Below are 20,923 nucleotides of genomic sequence, written 5' to 3'. Positions count from 1 at the left end.
ATACAGACCAATGTTTTAACAGTTAAGATTATTTTTTATCTTTGACCTAAAGGAGACAAGTATACTCAATAGGGAAAAGATAGTCTCTCAATAAACAGTGCTGGGAAAGCTGGATATTCACATGCAAAAGAATGAAATTGGACCCCTATCTTACGTGACTTACAAAAATTAACTCAAAGTGGATTAAAGACTTAAATGTAAGATCAGAAACCATAAAACTCCTAGAAGAAAACATAGGGGAAAATCTGCTTGACACTGGGCTTGGCAATAATTATTTTTTTAGATATGACACCAAAAGCACAAGCAACAAAAGTGAAAATAAACAAGTGAGACTATATCAAACTGAAAATTTTGTGTATAGTCAAGAAGCAATCAATGATATGAAAAGGCAACCTATGTAATGGCAGAAAATATTTGTAAACTACATATCTGATAGGGGGTTGATATCCAAAATATATAGGGAACCCATACAACTCAACAGCCAAAAAAAAAAAAAAAAAATTCCCACCCAAATAATCCAATTAAAAAATGGGCAGGAAAAAAACAAAAAAAGGGCAGGGACTTCCGTGGTGGTGCAGTGGTTAAGACTCTGCACTCCCAATGCAGGGGGCCTGGGTTCAATCCCTGGTCATGGAACTAGATCCCACATGCATGCTGCAACTAAGAGTTCGAATGCCACAACTAAGGAGCTCATGTGCCACAACCAAGGAGCCGGATAGCCACAACTAAGGAGCCTGGGAGCTGCAACTAAGGAGCATGCCTGCCACAACTAAGACCCAGTGCAACCAAATAAATAAATAAATTTTTTTTAAATGGGCAAAGGGTCGGAATAGATGAATAGACATTTTTCCAAGAGATATTCACATGGCCAACAGGTACCTGAAAAGGTGCACAGCATGACTAATCGTCAGGAAAATGCATTTCAAAACTAAAATGAGATATCACCTCACACTTGTTAGAATAGCTATTACCAGAAAAGACAAGAGCTAAGTGCTGGTAAATATGTGGAAAATAGGGGACTCTTGCTCACTGTTGATGGGAATGTAAATTGGTGAAGCCACTATGGAAAACAGTATGGCAATTCCTCAAAAAATTAAAAATAGAACAACTATATGATCCAACAGTTCTACTTTTGGATATATACCTGAAGAAAATGAAATCACTATCTTTGAAACTGAGCAGGACCCTACCGGGTCTTCCTGGGGAAAGACACCCAACCTGTGTCCTCCATCTCTTATTTTAAAAAAAACTTTAGCCTCCTAGGCCTTCCAAAGAGCAAATATAATCAGAAATACAGAAACAAAGGAAAGCAATCAAGCAAGACAAAATAATAATAGTTTAACCACAAAACAAAGTCAATGACCTTTAATTCCTCCTCAGAGGCTATAGATAATATCCTGATCCAAATCTTTGAGTTGTTTTTCAGATATTAAAACCCCCACAAGATGGAAGAAGTTGACTGCATGCTGACCACTAGCATGTAGCCCCCAGATGAGCTGGAGCGTGAAGATTGATAATGCTGACCTCTGTGACCTCATCTGGTTGCCTCACCACCCACCAATAAGAAAATTGTGTGTGAGCTGATCACATACTCCACAACACTTTCCCTCACTTTGTCTTTTAAAACCCTTCCCTAGGGACTTCCCTGGCAGTTCAGTGGTTAAGACTCCGTGCTTGCATTGCAGGGGGCACGAGTTTGATCCCTGGTCAGGGATCTAAGATCCCACATGCTGTGTGATACGGGAAAGAAAGGAAGAGGGAGAGAGAAAGAAAGAAAGGAAGAGGGAGAGAGAAAGAAAGAAAGGAAGGAAGGAAGAAAGAAAGAAAGAAAAAGCCATTTCCTAAAAACCATCAGGGAGTTCAGGTTTTCCAAGCATTAGCTGCTTGTTCTCCTTGCTTGTTACCCTGCAATAAAGGTTGTACTTTTCTTCACCAAAACCCCGTGTCAGTAGATTGGCTTTGCTGCAGGCAAATAGACCCAAGTTTGGTTTGGTAATGTCTTGAAGAGATATCTGCACATCCACATTCATTAGAGCATTATTTACATTAGCAAAGACATGGGAACTAAGTGTTCATCAATGGATGAATGGATAAAGAAGTTATACACACAAGTGCATGCGCACATGCATGCACACGCACACACACACACACACACACACACACAGAATGGAGTATTATTCAGTCATTAAAAAGGAACTCCTGGGCTTCCCTGGTGGCACAGTGGTTGAGAGTCCACCTGCCGAGGCAGGGGACGCGGGTTTGTACCCTGGTCCAGGAAGATCCCACATGCCGTAGAGTGGCTGGGCCCATGAGCCATGGCCACTGAGCCTGCACGTCCGGAGCCTGTGCTCCACAATGGGAGAGGCCACAACAGTGAGAGGCCCGCGTACCGCAAAAAAAAAAAAAAAAAAAGGAACTCCTGGTTGCCATATGATCCAGCAATCCCACTCCTAGGCATCTATCTGGACAAAATTATAATTCGAAAAGATACATGTATCCCAATGTTCACTGGGACACTATTTACAATAACCAAGACATGGAAACAACCTAAATGTCCACCAGCAGATGAATGGATAAAGAAGATGTGGTACATATATACAATGGAATACTATTCAGCCATAAAGAAGAATGAAATACTGCCATTTACAGCAACATGGATGGACCCAGAGATTATCATACTAAGTGAAGGAAGTCAGAAAAAGGATGACAAATACCATATGATATCACTTATATGTGGAATCTAAAATATGACACAAATGAACCTAACTATGAAACAGAAACAGATTCACAGACATAGAGAACAAACTTGTGGTTGCCAAGGGGGAGCGGGGAGGGGAAAGAGAAGGATTGGGAGTTTGAGGTTAGCAGATGCAACTATTACATATAGAATGGATAAACAACAAGGTTCTACTATATAGCACAGGGAACTATATTCAATATCCTCTGATAAACCATAGTGGAAAAGAATATATATATGTGTATAACTGAATCACTTTGCTGTATAGCAGAAATTAACACAACATTGTAAATTAACTATACTTCAATAAAATAAATTTTAAAAAAGAGAGAGAGAGATGCCAGAGACGTTACTTTCTCTCCCTGCCAGGTGAGATCACAGTGAGAAGGTGGCCATGTACAAGCCAGAAAGGGACAGCTATCACCAGAAACCGACCATCGATCATGCTAGCATCCTGATCTTGAACTTCCATCCTCCAGAACTGTAAGAAATAAATTTCTGTTTCTCTGGAAGACCCCTGCAGCCATCTAAGCTTTTTGAGGATTTACTAAGTGTCAGTCAGTAATTCTACAGGGTAAAATGGAGTGAGAGTCTGAGCCACCCCCGAGAAGAAGTACCACACCCAGTGAGGTAGTGGGCAAATGTCAATGGAATCCCAATTAAGGGACTTGAACTATTCTCCAAGGCCCAGATATTAGAAAAGGAGAGACAGTTCTCTTTTTTACTTAACGTGCCATATTAGACATGTGATTGAGAACGGATTATTACTCTGGGCTTTAGTCATGTGTTAGTAAAAAGGTATTCTATTTTGTCTTGAGGAATAAATTGAAATATATGCACACTGAACAGTAAATTTTATCTGTGATGTTTATGTAGGTATACTGATCCAGGTGTGCCAGACAGACATTATGCAGTAGATACCTGTGACAAAAACATTTACTGTTCACCGATGATCCCACCCACATTTCCCAGCTGCCTTTCAGTTAGACAGGGCATGTGACTAGTCCCGGCCAATGGGTTGTGAGTAGAAATGACTGTGTCAAACCCTAGGCCACAACAGAGAAAAAGGAAAGTGAGTTCTCCATGCCCTTTCTTCCCACATGGCAACAATGGGAGCCCTCTTGTTTCTCATGTTACAGCCACAAGATGTTGGTGTGTGAGCCGTGCAGTGTCTATGTGGAGCGAACCTCCCACAGATCTTCAATGGACATTAAATGTAAGCAAGTGGGAAACGTAGTTGTATTAATCCATTGAGATTTGAGGGTTGTAATATGTTACTGCATCATAGCCCAGTCCATCTTGACCAAATACAACTGTGGCTGTCACTAGGGGTAGAGAGGCAAATCCCTGGAGTCCACGGAAGTAGACCACGGCTTATAGAAAACAGGTTGGGGAAGCCTCTTCAGGAGTGAACGTTTAAATGCTAATTAGACTGGGGATGAGGTTGCACAGCCTTCCAGCTGGTTTTACCTAAATCATGACTAGTCACTCCTTAGGCAATTTTCTGGAACGGTATATGAGAGTAACAGAGAAAAGTTTCATATATCTTGTGAAGTCTATGGGTAGGACTGATGTACTCCATGTCACTACTAAAGCCCAGTCACAGATATAATTATGAACATCATGGGAGGGCATACATTATGGAATAATAAGTCAATTGTAAGCAAAAGTTGAAGTGACCATAGTTGTTCCTATTGGCTGTCAGACAGAAGTGTCTGGATCACAATGCCAACTTATCCCTTTAAGAAACTTCTTGAGCAGATGAGACACACTGCTAAAGAATCTTTGAAAATGAGACAGATTTTAATGTTGTAAGTGACCCCAGATGAAAATTTGAGTGGCAGAGGTTTTTTTTGACACCTCAATCTCTTTATGATGCCAATATTTGGCATGAGTCCCTGCCTTGGTTGCATTCTGGGGTCATGCACAGGAGAGGGGGAACATGTTCCACTGGACTGAAAGTCTAGTTGGTGATGGGTGCTCCCAGGCTAGAGCATCCCAACAGAGAGCCGGTAGCAAATGGCTATGCAAGGTAGGAATCAAAGGCGGGAGACAGAAAAGGTCTCTGTGGGAGTCATCAAACGTCATGCTGGGAAAGGTTGCCTCTGATCAGAAACAAGATGTGCAAACTTGGTTTGTACTGATTCCAAAGCTGTCAACAGCAATGAGGCCGTGGGCAAAAGCCTGAGAAAGCTGCCTTTGGCTTGCGGACCTGGACGGAGAGGGTTGTTGGAAGCCTTAGCAGATTATTGCAGAGGACATCAGTAATGTGAAGAAAGTGATGGGCCACTAGGGCCAGGGGTGGGAAGATATCTGGAGAAACTGTCACTGCTAGAGCGTGGTGGAGGCTGCTTCCAGCCCTGGTATGAAATCTAGTGCGTAGGGCGGGCCACCAAAACCTGGGGAAGTAGGCACCCCCCAGCAAGGTGGCACACTCCTACTGCTAGTTTACAGTAGTTACTCCTGCAGAACAATTCTAAATTCATGAAGGTATTGCTCATTATGTTTAGAATTTGTAATCACCAGCCATCCCTCCCAATGGATTCCATTTAATGGAATCACAGGGGAAGGCATGAATTGCTTGAGAGGATCAGTTCTGAAATGAGCAGCAAGTGCACTGGAAAGGCCACAGTTGTCCACTTAAAACAGAGGCTCTGAACAAGGGCCTCAGAGATACTGGTATCATGGTGAAGGAGAATTAATGACAACATAACAGAAAGTGATAAGAAAAAGGTCAAAATGTGTCAGTAGGTGTGCCCTCTAAGACTTATACGTAGAGTGGCAAACAGGATTATCTAAACTATTTAAGGTAAAGTCTGGCGGATCTCTTGCTGTTGGATTCTGATCTCCTTCAGTAGCCTGGTGGCATAGTGGAGAGGGTTCATTGTGGAGGATTGGGCTTTAGGAACCTGAATAAAATCAAAAAAGGAATAAGGTATTCAAATGTAACTTCAGACCTCCATGATACTGTGCACCAGAGGGAAAGATATTAACGCTTATTGATGAGAGTTTTGTACTGCGAAGTTAAATACAGTTAAATACTACCTGTAATACAGGTAGTATTAGTATATTTATAGTATGACTTTATTACCTGATGTAATAAGCCTTATGAGTCATGTACTTTTTCCAAGTTCTGTTTGCACAACAAAGTTCAGGCTGTATTTGAGATGTAGTGGCCAACTAAAGCAGGCACTATTGATGCCCTATCTAATATCCCCTAGACTCACCTCTGAGTTCACCTGCAGCTGTGGTAAAGAGCTTCCAGCGTGATTGCAGCTCCCCATTCCAAGTGCCTGCTTCTCTGCCTGAGAGCTGTCTGAAGCATCAGGGGAATTTGCTGAGCCACACACAGGAGCAACTCAAAGGATAAGACAGTTAATGTTCCAGAAACAGGGTTTCCCTGGTGGCGCAGTGGTTAAGAATCCACCTGCCAATGCAGGGGACACGGGTTCAATCCCTGGTCCAGGAAAAGGAACTAAGCCCATGAGCCACAACTGCTGAGCCCACGTGCCACGGCTACTGAAGCCCGCGCACCTAGAGGCCATGCTCTGCAACAAGAGAAGCCAACGCAGTGAGAAGCCCGTGCACTGCAACGAAGAGTAGCCTCCGCTCGCTGCAACTAGAGAAAGCTCACATGCAGCAACAAAGACCCAACACAGCCAAAAATAAATAAATAAACATTTGAAGAAAAAAAAAAGTTCCAGAAACAATTCCTGATGGTTGGGGAAGGGAGAATGCTGGATTACTGCTCCAGCCTCCCAGCCTGCAGTGGAACAATTCTGAGATGCCCTCTACACAGTTTCTCAGAGAGTAATCAGAACAATTAAGCCCTGGGACTTCCCTGGTGGCACAGTGGATAAGACTCCGTGCTCCCAGTGCAGGGGGCCCCAGGTTCGATCCCTGATCAGGGAACAAGATCCCACATGCATGCCGCAACTAAGAGTTTGCATGCCACAACTAAGGAGCCTGCACGCCACAACTAAGGAGCCCATGTGCCGCAACTAAGGAGCCCGCCTGCTGCAAGTAACACCCTGTGCAACCAAATAAATTATAAAAAGAACAATTGAGCCCTAATCATGCACTGTGCTAATCTGCTCATTAATGCACTGTTTCTTAGCCTTTCTACCTCCCCTGTCTCATTTTCCCCACACCCACATGTGCTTCCTGGGATCACCTGGACCCAAGTCCCTGTATCAGGGTCTGTATTAGTCAAGTTTCTCCTGAGAAATAGAACCAGTAGGATAGATAGATCAATCTGTTTCTCTATATCCATATGTATAACTCCACGTCTATAGCTATATACCTATATCTGCATCCACATCTATATCTATGTATCTATACACAAAGATTATAAGGAAATGGCTCACATGATTATGGAGGCTAGCAAGTCTAAAATCTGCAGAGCAAATGTTGCAGTTCAAGGACAAAAGCAGGCAGGCTGCTACAGACCCAGGAAGAGTCAATACGCCAGTGCAATGGCTGTCGGGCAGGAGAATTCTCTGTTACTCAGGGGAAAGTCAACGTTTTGTTATATTCAGGACTTCAGCTGAATGGATGAGGCCCACCCACATTATAGAGGGCAATCTGCTTTACTCAGTCTACTAGCTTATATGTTAATTTTACCCCAAAATACCCTCACAAAATACTCAGGATAACATTTAACCAAATATCTGGGCATCCCGTGGTCCAGTCTAGTTGACACACAAAATTAACCATTACAGGGTCCGATTTGGGGGCAATCCAAACCAAGGCACCAAGCATAGCTCATCAATCTGGAGAAGCACCCCTTGTAACGAGAGTAGAAACCTCTAAGGAGAGCGTTTTATGTGGACCATACACCTCAGGAACCATACGCGCACTCTCTGACCCCTTGTCCACGTTCCAACACATAGGCTCTGGCACACATTAAGGAGGCATTTTGGCCAGAAGGGAAAACCAGACCTGGTGTTGCTGTCCATGAATTTGAGACAGAAAGACTCCTGGTCCAGGATGGAATGAAAGCTTTGCTGTGTGGACTCTGCCTGACATTTGCCCTAATATTCAGTTACATTTTGTCCCTCTCTGGACCAGGCACTTAGTCCCACTAATAGGGAGGTCCACCGATTGCTTACACCACCTACCTACACCATCTTGCGTTGCTCCTGGTTGAGCCCAAAGCAAGCGCCAGTAGCTGAACCGGCCCCCATTGGTGTTGCTGTCCGTGGTTCTGACAGAAGGAGCAAGCCTCTGCGTTGACACCTGTTTTGCTGTCCATGGTGCTACCTAATAATTTTTTTTAAAATAAATTTATTTTATTTTATTTTATTTATTTTTGTCTGCGTTGGGTCTTCATTGCTGTGCATGAGTTTTCTCTAGTTGCGGTGAGTGGGGGCTACTCTTCACTGTGGTGCGCCTGCTTCTCATTGCAGTGGCTTCTCTTGCTGCAGAGCATGGGCTCTAGGTGTGTGGGCTTCAGTAGTTGTGGCACCCAGGCTCAGTAGTTGTGGCTCACGGGCTCTACAGCGCAGGCTCAGTAGTTGTGGCGCACAGGCTTTGTTGTTTCATGGCAATGTGGGATCTTCCCAGACCAGGGCTCGAACCCATGTCCCCTGCAGTGACAGGTGGATTCTTAACCACTGCACCACCAGGGAAGTCCAGTGATTCTTTTTTTATGCTCAGGAAGACGCTGCATATTGAAAGAGCAGGTTTTTGAAATGTAGACTAGAATTCAATGACAAACATGAGATTTTGGCTCTTGCTGATGTGTGTTATAGGATTTAGTGCTCTGGTGTATGTGTCCCCATTCAAACTGAAGATTCAATATTTTCTTGCTGCCCCATATTCCCAGAACAGGTTCTAGCATTTAGCACAGTTGATGGAAAAGAGCAGAGCTAAATAGAGAGCAACCAGGGCTGAAGGTTGCAGGCTATTAACCACATCAGGGGAATCACTATCCTTTGGAAACCCCTGGCTTGGAATTTTCCTCTTTTTGATTTCCTATGTCCAACCTCGCAGAAAGTCTTGTGGATTCTATCTTCTAAGTAGCTCTTAGATTAGGCTACTTCACCTCACCTCTGCCAACACTTCCGACAATGATGATCATCACCACTACTACCATCACTACCTTCATTCTTCTAATTACCATTATTTCTGGCTGGGATCATCCCTTTAGGATAAAAATTTCAAAGTGGAATAACTAAGTGGAAGTATAGGTACGTTGTTTAAGGCTTTGATAGAATATCTGTACCAAGGTGCATTTCCACCAACCTTGTAAAAGAGGGCCAGAGACACTTTCAGGTGGCAAAAGATCTATCAGCAATACATTTCAATTAAAGATTGACCAAAAGAAATACATTAAAAAACTAAACAGGGAGTTCCCTGGTGGTCTAGCGGTTAGAATTCGGCACTTTCACTGGCGTGACCTGGGTTCAATCCCTGGCGGGGAAACTGAGATCCTGCAAGCCAAAATTAATCAATTCATCAATCAATTAAGTAAGTAAAAAACATAAAGAAAAAAGCTAACGCTTACAGAGCACTTAGCATGTACCATGGCTGGGCAAGTGTATGTGGTGCTTTAAAACAAACCTTTGTGGTATGTTCTGTTTTCAGATGGAATAATGAGACACAGGTAAAGAAACTTGTCCAAGTTCAGACAAGACCCTCGGAGAAGGTCAGGTAAGCTTTCTGAGACCACACAGCAAGCGAGTGGCGCAGCAAGTACTGAAAGCGATGTTTATCTCTCCCTCTCCTGCCAAGAAGAACTGCCAGGGGTCCCTGAGAAAGCAGAACATGGGGAAGAGGGAAGGGAGGAGGCTGCGTCTGCGCGCCTGCTGGGAAGCGGGGGCTTCCGGAGCTGCAGGGTCGCTATAGCGGGTGTGATGCAATCACGCCCGTCGCTGCGTCAAAGGGCGGCTCCCGGGATGCGGGGACTGCAGTAGAGGTGGTCCCCACCGCCGCCCACCTCGCCTCTGCCGCCCACCGCGGCTAACCCGGCAGGCAACCGCTGCCGCTAACCTTCGTCCAGAGTCAGGACCACCGCCCCGGAGCCACCAGCGACTCCGACAACATCTCTCAGCCACCGGCGACTCTGACAACCGCCCCCAGGTACCGGTGGTCCCTGACAACCACTCCGAGCCACCGGTAACCCCTGACAACCGCCGCCAGCCCCCCCCCGCCCCCCCCCCCCACCCACCGGCGCCCGGGGCGCGCCATGAAGTCGGCGGTGAGCGCGCGCGGTGGGGTGTCTGGCGGCCGCGGAGGTGGCTGCTGGGGCGGGGGGCGAGGAGGCGGAGGAGGAGGCGGGGGCAAAGGAGGAGGCGGGGGCAAAGGACCGGGAGGCGATGGCGGCGGCCAGGGGGGCAAGGGCGGCTTCGGAGCGCGGACGCGCGGCTTCGGAGGCGGCAGGGGCAGGGGGCGCGGTGGTGGAGACGGCAGGGACCGCGGAGGCGGCGGGCAGCGGCGTGGCGTGGCCAAGAGCAAGAACCGCCGCAGGAAGGGCGTCACCACGGTATCCGTGGAACCGCACCGGCACGAGGGGGTCTTTATCTACCGCGGGGCGGAGGACGCTCTGGTCACACTGAATATGGTGCCCGGCCAGTCGGTGTACGGCGAGCGGCGGGTCACGGTGACCGAGGACGGCGTGAAACAGGAGTACCGCACGTGGAACCCCTTCCGCTCCAAGCTGGCCGCGGCCATACTGGGCGGGGTCGACCAGATTCACATCAAGCCCAAGTCCAAAGTGCTCTACCTGGGTGCCGCCTCGGGGACCACCGTCTCCCACGTCTCCGACATCATCGGCCCTGATGGCCTAGTCTACGCGGTCGAGTTCTCCCACCGCGCCGGCCGCGATCTGGTCAACGTGGCCAAGAAGAGAACCAACATCATCCCAGTCCTCGAAGACGCCCGGCACCCCCTCAAGTACCGCATGCTCATCGGGATGGTGGACGTGATCTTTGCCGACGTGGCCCAGCCAGACCAGTCCCGCATCGTGGCTCTGAATGCCCACACCTTCCTGCGCAACGGGGGCCACTTCCTCATTTCCATCAAGGCCAATTGCATCGACTCCACCGCCTCTGCTGAGGCGGTGTTTGCTTCTGAGGTGAGGAAGTTGCAGCAGGAGAATTTGAAGCCTCAAGAGCAGCTGACCCTGGAGCCCTATGAGAGGGACCACGCTGTGGTCGTCGGGGTCTATCGGCCCCTTCCCAAGAGCGCCAACAAGTAGCAACCCAGCTCGGGCTGTCCCTGAGATAATGCTTAAGACTGTGCTATGTTCAGTGTTACTATATGTGTGTTTTCTTTGTGCACCGCTTTTCTATTAAATGGCATAAAGAAACAGTACCCAGGTGTATCAGTGAGGTCAGACTCAGTTATCCCCAAATCTCCAAATCCCCCAAACTCTAAAATAGCCAAGATAACAGGTGATAGGGGTCCATCAAGGATCAGCCTGGGGACTGTGCTTACTCCAATCACTCAGGGTCCTGACTCTTCAGGGCCCCTCTTCACTCGTCACAGGGGCAGGGGAAGAGAGCTGGGAAAATAACGAGCTTATAAAATCCCCTTTGGAACTGAGGGGACACTCCTTGCACATTGACCATGTCACGTGACCAAGCCTGACTCCAGGGAGTAGCATTGGATATTGACGGACAGTAGTATAGTCTAACACACCCAATGTGTCTGACTCCAAGCCAGAGTCCTAACCATAATATATATTTAGTACTTTACTCTTCAAGGAAGCCCTTGTGCATTCCCTAGTATGTGTAATCAGCACACCAGCCCCAAGATGGCTTTGTTACCATTACCCTTTTACAGGGGAAGCCACAGAGCTTCTGAAGGTAAACTGGTTGCACAGCCAGTAGGGAGGTAGAACTTAACTGCCAGTCTTTGCGCCTCTAAATTCACTGCCATTTCCTGTACACTAATGGGATCTTACCTCTCCCCGACATGGCCCATGCTAAACAGACCACAAGTCCTAACACAAGGACACACACACAGAGCAGGGCCCTCTGGCTCCTCTGTGTCCTTTCTCTGCCTCCCTGTGCCACCCTTTTCTTAGATTTCAAAATAACAAAACAAGGCAGGGAGGTAGGATGTGAGTCCACCTCAAAAAGTATTCCCAGGGCTTCCCTGGTGGTGCAGTGGTTGAGAGTCTGCCTGCTGATGCAGGGGACACGGGTTCGTGCCCCGGTCCGGGAAGATCCCACATGCCGCGGAGCGGCTGGGCCCGTGAGCCATGGCCGCTGAGCCTGCGCGCCCGGAGCCCGTGCTCCGCAACGGGAGAGGAGGCAACAGTGAGAGGCCCGCGTACCAAAAAAAAAAAAAAAAAAAAAAAAGTATTCCCACCACAAGGCATAACACACCCAAAGTGGCATCACCAAGTGTCTCAGAAATAACCAGGAAAATGACTCTAAGAAAATATGTCTCTGAAGGGCATTTCCTGCAGGCCCTGAATCCCAGTCCATTCAATTCTGGCTCTCAAAAGCAGTCCAAAGGGAGCAGGAGAGAGAACAATCCCAGGAGGGCTGGCAATGTTCCAAAACCAAGACTCAAAAAGGCCTTTCATTTATTCATTCACTCATCCACTCAGGAAATCCCCATTGCCAATTGCCAACGTCATCGACATTGCATCCAGGAATGATTGCTCCCTAATCCGTCATTTGGAGAGTGGGTCTACCTTTCTGAAGATGTGCTTGGATAGAGGTTATGGTTAGTTTGTGTTTTCTGAGGGCATACTTCCTTCATACAGTAAGAAGATAAATCAGATTTCTAAAGGGCAGCCACCCCTTCTACTCCTCCCCTCCCCTTCCCACAATGCACACACAAAAGCTATTCCATACAATGCAGGGGGAGAACTACAGTTCAGATTTGCTGGCCAGACTGACTCAGAAGAAGAGGGTGAACGGAGTAAATGTCTGCAAAATCCCGAACCAGGCATTTCCACAAACAAAGTGAGATCTTCATTAAAACCCTGCAAAGCGAGGATCATTATTCCTATATAACAGAGGAGGAAACTGCAGTTTGGAGAGATGACATGACTTGCTTAAGATCCCCCAGTAAGTCTCACAGCCAGAAACCAAACCCACAGGAGTCTGACTCCAAAATCTATAGCCTTTCCACTGAGGTCTGTGCTGGCTCCCTTACTTTGAAAAGCCCTCTCTCCAGTCCTAGGCTAATTGATTCATTGCTGGGATGAAACCCTGAGGCTGGGAATGGACTCCCAGGAAACAGGATGATTCCTTCTGGAATCTTAAAGGGTCCAATCCTTCCTCAGAGGCAGCTCAGTCTCAATAAGGAGCTCTTAGAGCCTCCTTACAAGGTGTCTGTCCCTCCAGATCTGGGACATGGCAGGGGAAACTTGGCCTCTTTCCTTGCTGTGAGCATTCCCGCATACACACAGAGAAAATTTATAGTCCACGTTTGAAGCTGCTTGAAGTGGGAATGTCAATGGAGACATGGCATGAAAAAAACCTCCTGAAGAATGTCTCTGAGCTGCAGACGGGTTCCTGGGCCAATGGAACAACATGGTAAGTCCCAGGAGAAGCATAGGAATAAGGACTAAGGGAATATAGGAGGGAAGCTGAAACCTGGTTTTGGAGGATGGGGGCGGGGGAAGTATGGGACTGTAATTCCAGTGGGCAGTGAGGTTCAGGACATACGTAGCAGTGACACTGGGCACCTGACCTGCTTGGGTTCCTAGAGGCATCAAATTGGGGTCCCTAGGCATCTTAGACTGCGGCGGCTACCCTAACAAAATACCAGTCTGCATGCCTTAGGCAATAGACATTTACCTTCTCACAGTCCTGGAGCCTGGAAGTCCAGGGTCAAGGTACCAGCAGGGCTGGTTTCTGGTGAAGCCTCTCTCCTTGGCTTGTCAATGGCTGCCTTCTCCCTGCGTCCACACATGGCCTTTTCTCTGCGTGCACAAGGAGAGAGAGACAGAGAGACTGAGAGAGAGAGAAGGGAGGAGAGAGAGATGCTGGTCTCTTCCTCTTCTTAGAAGCACTCCAGCCCTCTCAAATTATAGCCCCACCCTTATGACCTCCCAGAACCTTAATTACCTCCTTAAAGGCCCTACCTCCAAATACAGTCATATTTGAGAGTTAGAGCTTCAACATTTTGATTTGGGGGAATACAATTCAGCCCAAAACACTAGGGCTGGATGGGAACTTTCAGCTAAAATGCCCATCTTGCTGGCTTTTGGAAAGTGACTGGGGAAAGCAACGTGCAACTTAAGTTCCTGCACAAAGCTCTGAGTGTTATCCCTTTCTCCCAACTTTCCTCTTATTGTCAGTGTAAAATACCCGAGAATTAACAGTTAACACAGAGGCCGTGGGTTGGAGCGGGTGGTGGGTGGGGTGAGGAGTGATGGGGAGGGAACTTAGTTGAGCTTCTAAGAGGATTGGTTCAACCTGGGAATTGGTTCAGCTGGGTGGAATTTGCTGCTGAGTTTCAGAGAATCAGCAGCCTGACAAGAGCCACGGTTGAGCCCAGCCCAGCAGGTGCAGTGAGGCTGGAGGCTGATGCTCAAAGACAGGGTGAGATGGACCCTGACTCAAAGAGAGTCAGCAGGAACCAGTGGGAAGAACACACAGACCCCACCTACTGCCTACCCTCACCCTCACCGTGATGTCCCTCAGCCTCCTCCACCCCGATGCCCCTTGGGATAAGGGGAGGAAGAACGGGGAGGGAAAAGAAAACAAAAGGGACTGTTTTAAACTGGAAGAAACCAACTTCTTTTCAACTGGCAGTTTCCCTCCCGGCTGCAGTCCTGCTACCAAGCAAGATGCTTTAACCACATCGGAGCCGCAGTGAGTATGTTTGGACTCTGCAACACTCGTATTTGTCAAGCACTTATGATGTCCCAGGCATAGAGATAAGCATTTATTTGATTGCAAAAAGTGTTGTTTTTAAATTAATAAGGGGAACAAACATAGCAGAAGATACTGAAACGTAAATGTTCAGGTTAACATTTGCTGTAAAATGCACACCGGCGTCAGAGCTGCCGGAAATGTCTGTGTGGCCTGGAGCGAGAGCACACGTTAGACCCCTGGCCAGTGCCCTGCCCCTTTCTCTTCCCACCCCTGGTTCTGCCCCACCTCCTGAAGGGGCTCACACGCATGTCTGTAGACTCCCAGCCCTAAAATCCAAGATCCGACCCCCTGCTCTTCAAACAGCCTCCTTTAAGCCCCTTGGGACTGGAGTTGTAAACTGGGAGCCTGGTCCCTTCTTGGGAGGACTGGCCTGGGGAAGATTGATGGAAGCGGACTTGGGCTGTTCAGGCTGGGCGCCGGGTGCCCAGTGCAGGATCTAGAAGGTGGTGGCGTGGGCTCGTGGGGGCACGGCCCTCGGCCCATGTGGACTCCTTGCCCCATGGGGCAAGGTGCAGGCAGAGGAAGGCCAGAGCGCAGCCCTGTAGGTGCGGGGCCCAGGGCAGGGGCCCTGGCTGACCAGGTCTGAGAGTGGCCCCTTGGCCCGTCCACTCAACCAAATCTCAGTGTTCCTCCTTAAGGAGGCCAGTCTAACTCTTCCAAGTAGTCTTCCTGGCTCTTGGGCTCACAGGAAATTCCTCTTGATTCACGTTCTGAGGGAGACAACATTTACCGTGCACGTAGTATGTTCCAGGTGCCTCCAGACACCTTGTTTCACTTAATTCCCATAACACCCCCTGGGAGGCAAGTGTTATCCTCCCTGATATCACAGATGAGGAAATTGAGGCTCAGGAAAGTGACAGGAATCACCCAAGGTGTGATGGAGCTGGAGAATGGAAGATCTGGGGTGTCCTGGAGCAGAACTCTACGTATTCATTCTCTAAATCGGTGAAATTAAAACCAGACGCTCTAGGGGGAAGGCCTGGCATTGGTGTTTTTGGTAAGTCCCCCAGGTGATTCTAATGTGCATCCAAGGCTGACACCATTTAAAACCCCATACCACTCTTGCTGTTGATTGGGAAAGGCAGATTTAGGACAGTACTTTGAATAACTGGAAGATGACAGCTGAGCTTTTCTGCAGGGTCTCTGGGACAGCCCAGGATGCCCCCTGAGATTCCTAAGAGAAGGATGGTTGAAGTCTGTGACTGAAGACAAAGTTACTGGTATTCCTGCCTCTTTGGTCCCTGATTGAGTGCTGCCCACGGATCTTGTTTGTAAGGAGCTCAGCTGAGCTGGGAGAGAGAGCTGAGCTGCCAGGTGTGGGAGGAACTCAAGATTGAAGGAGCCGAAAATGAGAGTTCAGTCTTTAATCATTTACTGTGATGGAATAAGCAAAAGGCTAAAATTGGAGAAAGCGCCAACTCCCCTGTTCCATATTCTCACATGGAAAGGCGCCCCAGCCAAGGGTCGGGGGATCAGAGCTCCTTGGGGATGTCTTACTGCTGAAGGCACCCTTGAAAAAAAGGCTCCAACATTTTACAGACCCTGAGGCTGCTGGTGAGGGGACGAATGGGGAAGGCTGGGGGTGGAAAAGTCTTCAAGGTTCTCCCCTCCCCCACAAGGAGGCAGAGGTCCTCAGATCAAAACCTATGGAGGACTTCCCTGGTGGTCCAGTGGTAAGACTCCGTGCTTCCCCTGCCGGGGGCACGGGTTTCCCTGGTTGGGGAACTATGATCCTGCATGCTGCACACAGCCACACACACACACACACACACACACACACACACACACACACACACAAAACAAACCTGTGGAATGAAGGTGAGGGGTAGGAATGTAAATTTACCTGCCGAGGGCCCTGAGTCCTTGACCGCAAGCCCCTTCAGAAACCGAAGTGCGCCGGCTGTGCCCCAGGTCTGGTGCGGAGGGCAGCTTCTCCTAGTCCCACCAGCTGTGCTGTCTGAAGCCTTCCTATTTGCCTGTGGTCAGGCCTGAGAAATCAGTCACACATGATTTTTTTTTAGAGAGCTTTTTTTCTCTTTTTTAAAGTTGATTTATTGGCTGCGTTGGGTCTTCGTTGCTGCATGCGGGCTTTCTCTAGTTGGCGGCGAGCGGGGGCTACTCTTTGCTGCAGAGCACGGGCTCTAGGCACCCGGGCTTCAGTATTTGTGGCTCGTGGGCTCTAGAGGGCAGGCTCAGTAGTTGTGGTGCACGGGCTTAGTTGCTCCGCGGCATGTGGGATCTTCCCGGGCCAGGGCTGGAGCCTGTGTCCCCTGCATTGGCAGGCGGACATTCCCTGGGCCACCAGGGAAGCCCCCCATGTGTTTCGTATATAAATTGTCAAATGGAAACAGCCTCCAGTACATGCTACTAACACCACTTTGCTACTTCTCCTAAGGCCACACATCCATTGGCACATGACCTACCTTCCAAGGTGTCAGGTGACTGAAGTTGCACTTCTCCATGACATGAATCCTTCCATCCTCTGATAGCAGTTTTTTTGCCACCTGCTGCCAGTCCCTAATCCAGGGCCTCATTATTTAGGTTTCTATTCTTCAGCGGCATCCATTGCTGGTACCAACGTCTATATCAGTTGGGATGGGTATATCAGACGGGGTTAGGCGGTGGTAACAAACTCCCAAGGTCTGTGCCTAAATGAAGTTTGTTTTCTTCCTCACACTATACTACCTTCATTATTTTGTGGGTGGTTGAAGGAGAAGGGCCTCTGTTAATTTTAGTCATTTAGGGATCCAGGCTAACAGAGTAGCCACCATCTTGAATGCTGCTGGCTGTCAAGAGGGAAAAGATGGCTCCGGGAAGTCTCAGGTGATGAAGTGCTCTAGCCATGACATGGTAGTTCCAACTCACTCACTAGTTGGCCAGAACCAGTCATATGAACCTTTTCAACCATGAGGGAGCCTGGAAGTACAATCCTAGTGTGTTGGAAAGGTGGAATAAAGATCTCTGCTGAACAACATGAATGATGAACACAAGATCATCACATGTGGAGTGAGAAATTTTCCTCAGGGACTTCCCTTGCAGCCCAGTGATTAGGGATCTGTACTTACACTGCAGGGGGCACAGATTCGATCCCTGGTTGGGGAACTAAGATCCTACCTGCCAAGCGGGGAAGGAAGGGAGGGAGGAAGGGAGGGAGGAAGGAAGGAAGGAAACAAATTTGCCTGAGATCATATGCCTAGTGACTAAGAGCAGAATTTGAAACCATGCTCCAGAATACTCGCGTTTAATCACTACTCTACACTGCCTCCCGAGCCATTAGCAAAGAATTTTTTTTCCTTTTTTGGCCACGCCACGCGGCTTGTGGGACCTTAGCTCCCTGATCAGGGGTCGAACCCGCACCCGCTGCATTGGCAGCGCTGAGTCTTAACCACTGGACCACCAGGGAAGCCCAGCAAATAGATTTTTACGTCATTGTCATGTAACTTAATTGTTATGCTTTGAGAATGTGGCCTTATTTTTTGAAATTTATTGACTTATTCTATGATCTTGTACATGATCAATTTTTGTGCATACTCCATGTGTGCTTGAGAGTAATGTGCACCCTCTCATTGCTGGATGCAGAATTCAATGTATGTCCATTGGGTCAAGCTTAACCATGGTGTTCAAACCTATTTTGCTGATTTTCTGTTTGCTTGAACTATCACTACTTGAGTGAGGTGTTGAAATCTCTCACTGTGATGACAATTTCATGCCTTAAAGTTTCATCACTTGTAGATTTATTTTCTATTTATTTAGCTATTTCATTACTTGCATATATATTTTAAACTGTGATGTCTTCTTGGTTCGCTTTATGATTACATAATGACCCCATTCCTAATGATGACTTTTGTTTTCAAGTTTATTTTGCTTGTCTTAATATAGCTACATACGTTTTCTTTTGGTTAGTAGTTTGCCTGACCTTTTTTAATCCTTCTGATTTCAAACTGTCCAGGTCCTTTTACTTTAACATCTATTACAAAAAGCATATAGGTGTTGTTTTCCTTTTAAACCAGACAATCTCCTTTAATTGGCAAACTTAGTCTACTTTCTTGGATTCTCGATGCCCAAACTTGGCTCTTGGTGTGTGAAAGATCCTAGGACATCTCTCATCTGAAGCTTGCTCTTAGACTAAGAGGTTTCTTTTTTTTTTAAATTAAATTTTTTTTCCAGCTTTATTATGATATGTTTAAGATTCAAGATAGCCTTCCTTTATTCACAGCACTGGGAAAATGTCAGACAAAAGCAGTATTATGGAAAGGAACCCAGGAAAAAACAGAATGTTAGTAATTTAGTTTTCTTAAGTGTCTAGAATTGCTTGAACTATAAATTTCATAATCAGAGTCAGGAGAACGAATAGGATATGTTGACAGAAGTGTGAGTGGCTATTGTGTCCACCATTCTAGATGCCATTAGGAACATTTGTGATTCCTGGGAAGAGGTCAAAATATCAACATCAACAGGAGTTTGGAAGAAGTTGATTCCCATCTTTAGGGATGACTTTGAGGGGCTCAGGACTCCAGTGAAGGAAGTAACTGCAGATGTGATGGAAAATAGCAAGAGAACTAGAATTAGAAGTGGAGCCTGAAGATGTGACTGAATTGCTGCAATCTCATGATAAAATGTTAACGGATGGGGAGTTGCTTCTTATGGATGAGGAGAGAGTGGTTTCTTGAGATGGAATCTACACCTGGTGAAGATTATTGAAATAACAAAGCATTTAATATATTACTTAAACTTAGTTGATAAAACACTGGCATGGTTTGAGAGGACTGACTCCAATTTCAAAAGAAGTTCCACTGTGGGTAAAGTGCTACCGAACAGCACTGACGCTACAGAGAAATCACTGTGAAAGGATGACTCAACTAATGGAGTAAACTTCATTGTCGTCTCATTTTAAGAAATTTCCACAGCCACCCCAGCCTTCAGGAACCACCACGCTGATCAGTCAGCAGCCATCAACATGGAGGCAAGACCTTCCACCAGCAAGAGATTACGACTCCCTGAAAGCTCAGATCATGATGGTTAGCATTTTTCAGCAATATTTTAAAGTGAAGGTATGTACATTTTTTGACATAATGATATTGCACACTTAATAGACTACAGTATGGTATAAACCTAACTCTTACATGCACTGGGAAAACAAAAAAACTCACGTAACTCGCTTTATTGCAGTGGCCTGGAACAAGCCCGAAATATCTCTGAGGTATGCCTGTAGTAGCTCTAGAAAGCCTTAAAGCTGGGAGGGATGGAGGACTGGGAAGTGAAAAAAAGGGTATCTACTGTATGAGCCCACTTATACAATGAAAACTGTAGAAAAAATAAATTGAATGTAGTGACAGAAAGCATTGGTTGACACGGGATGGGGCTGGGAAGGGACAGCCTAGGGTGGAGGCCAAGGGAACTTTTTGGAATGATGGAAATATCTTGGAAGGGTGGTTACCTGGGTGTATAAACATATTTACTTAAATATACCATTAAATATTATTGTTCTTAAAATCATACCTCAATAAAGTTGATTACAAAAAATAAAGAGGTCCAAAACCAAAAGTAAACAAAAATCAGTAGTAGCAGTTACAAATTCACTGAAATCTTTTTTTTGAGGCATTAAACATATGTCCTGAAAACCGGAAGAGGTGTTCTAGGAAATCTGAAAACACAAGGTATCAGGATTCTTTATTCAAATTGTTAAAATATGATACCTAAAACCAAACAAAAACAAAAACAAAAACCTACATAACACGTAACACATATTCACTTAACTTTTTCCTGAATGGCATGTTTAATATATGATAAAAGTTGGATTTTCCCCCACCAAAGAAATTGGGGGTAGCAGACTCCAAACTCTAGCTAGAGAAAAATGAGCGAAGTGGGCTCTTCAGTCCAAAAGAACATGCCTTCATGGTTTTGATAATTTTTGTTACTGTTTATAGAAACTGTAAAGGTCACTTTTATAGCCCTGGCTGGAGATGTGCACTTACTTACCTAAATGTAAGCAAGTGTACTGGTGTATTGCTCACCTCTGGGAAAAGCAACATTAAATACCAATTTTTTATGTAAAGAAGGAGATGCAATCCCAGAGATGAGGAGTCAGGTTTTCCAAGTTTATTTTAGAAAACAGAAACAAAAACAAAACTTAAAAACTCTCAGAATCAGAAGCATAGGAATACCTTAAAATAGTTTATAAAGCTTTTTGCATAGGAGGAGATAAGACTTCAGGTGCAGAAACATTAACAATGTTTGTTCAATACACAATACACTCCACTGAGGAACATGTCAATAGAAAAGAGACGTCTTCCTTTCAAAATGTATACACCAGCTCTGTGTATAGAAGTCAAATAAGCCC

The 20,923-nt window shown here is 46.5% G+C and overlaps 1 protein-coding gene across 1 annotated transcript; it reads left to right on the top strand.

Annotated features, from left to right (window-relative positions):
• Positions 1-9,621: 9,621 nt before the first annotated feature.
• FBLL1 (fibrillarin like 1) lies at positions 9,622-11,034 on the top strand. Its single transcript, XM_060006807.1, has one exon. It carries the CDS (start codon positions 9,927-9,929, stop codon positions 10,935-10,937), a length of 1,011 nt encoding a protein of 336 aa, XP_059862790.1. The 5' UTR covers positions 9,622-9,926; the 3' UTR covers positions 10,938-11,034.
• Positions 11,035-20,923: the final 9,889 nt, after the last annotated feature.

Source organism: Delphinus delphis, chromosome 3 (assembly GCF_949987515.2).
Source record: "Delphinus delphis chromosome 3, mDelDel1.2, whole genome shotgun sequence".
In the NCBI taxonomy this organism is placed as follows: Eukaryota; Metazoa; Chordata; class Mammalia; order Artiodactyla; family Delphinidae; genus Delphinus; species Delphinus delphis.
Note: the sequence above shows the minus strand (reverse complement) of the source record. Positions and strands in the feature narration are given on the sequence as shown.

Excerpts from the sequence above, each read along its gene's own strand:
- FBLL1 (XM_060006807.1), top strand. The coding sequence starts at position 9,927 with ATGAAGTCGGCGGTGAGCGCGCGCGGTGGGGTGTCTGGCGGCCGCGGA.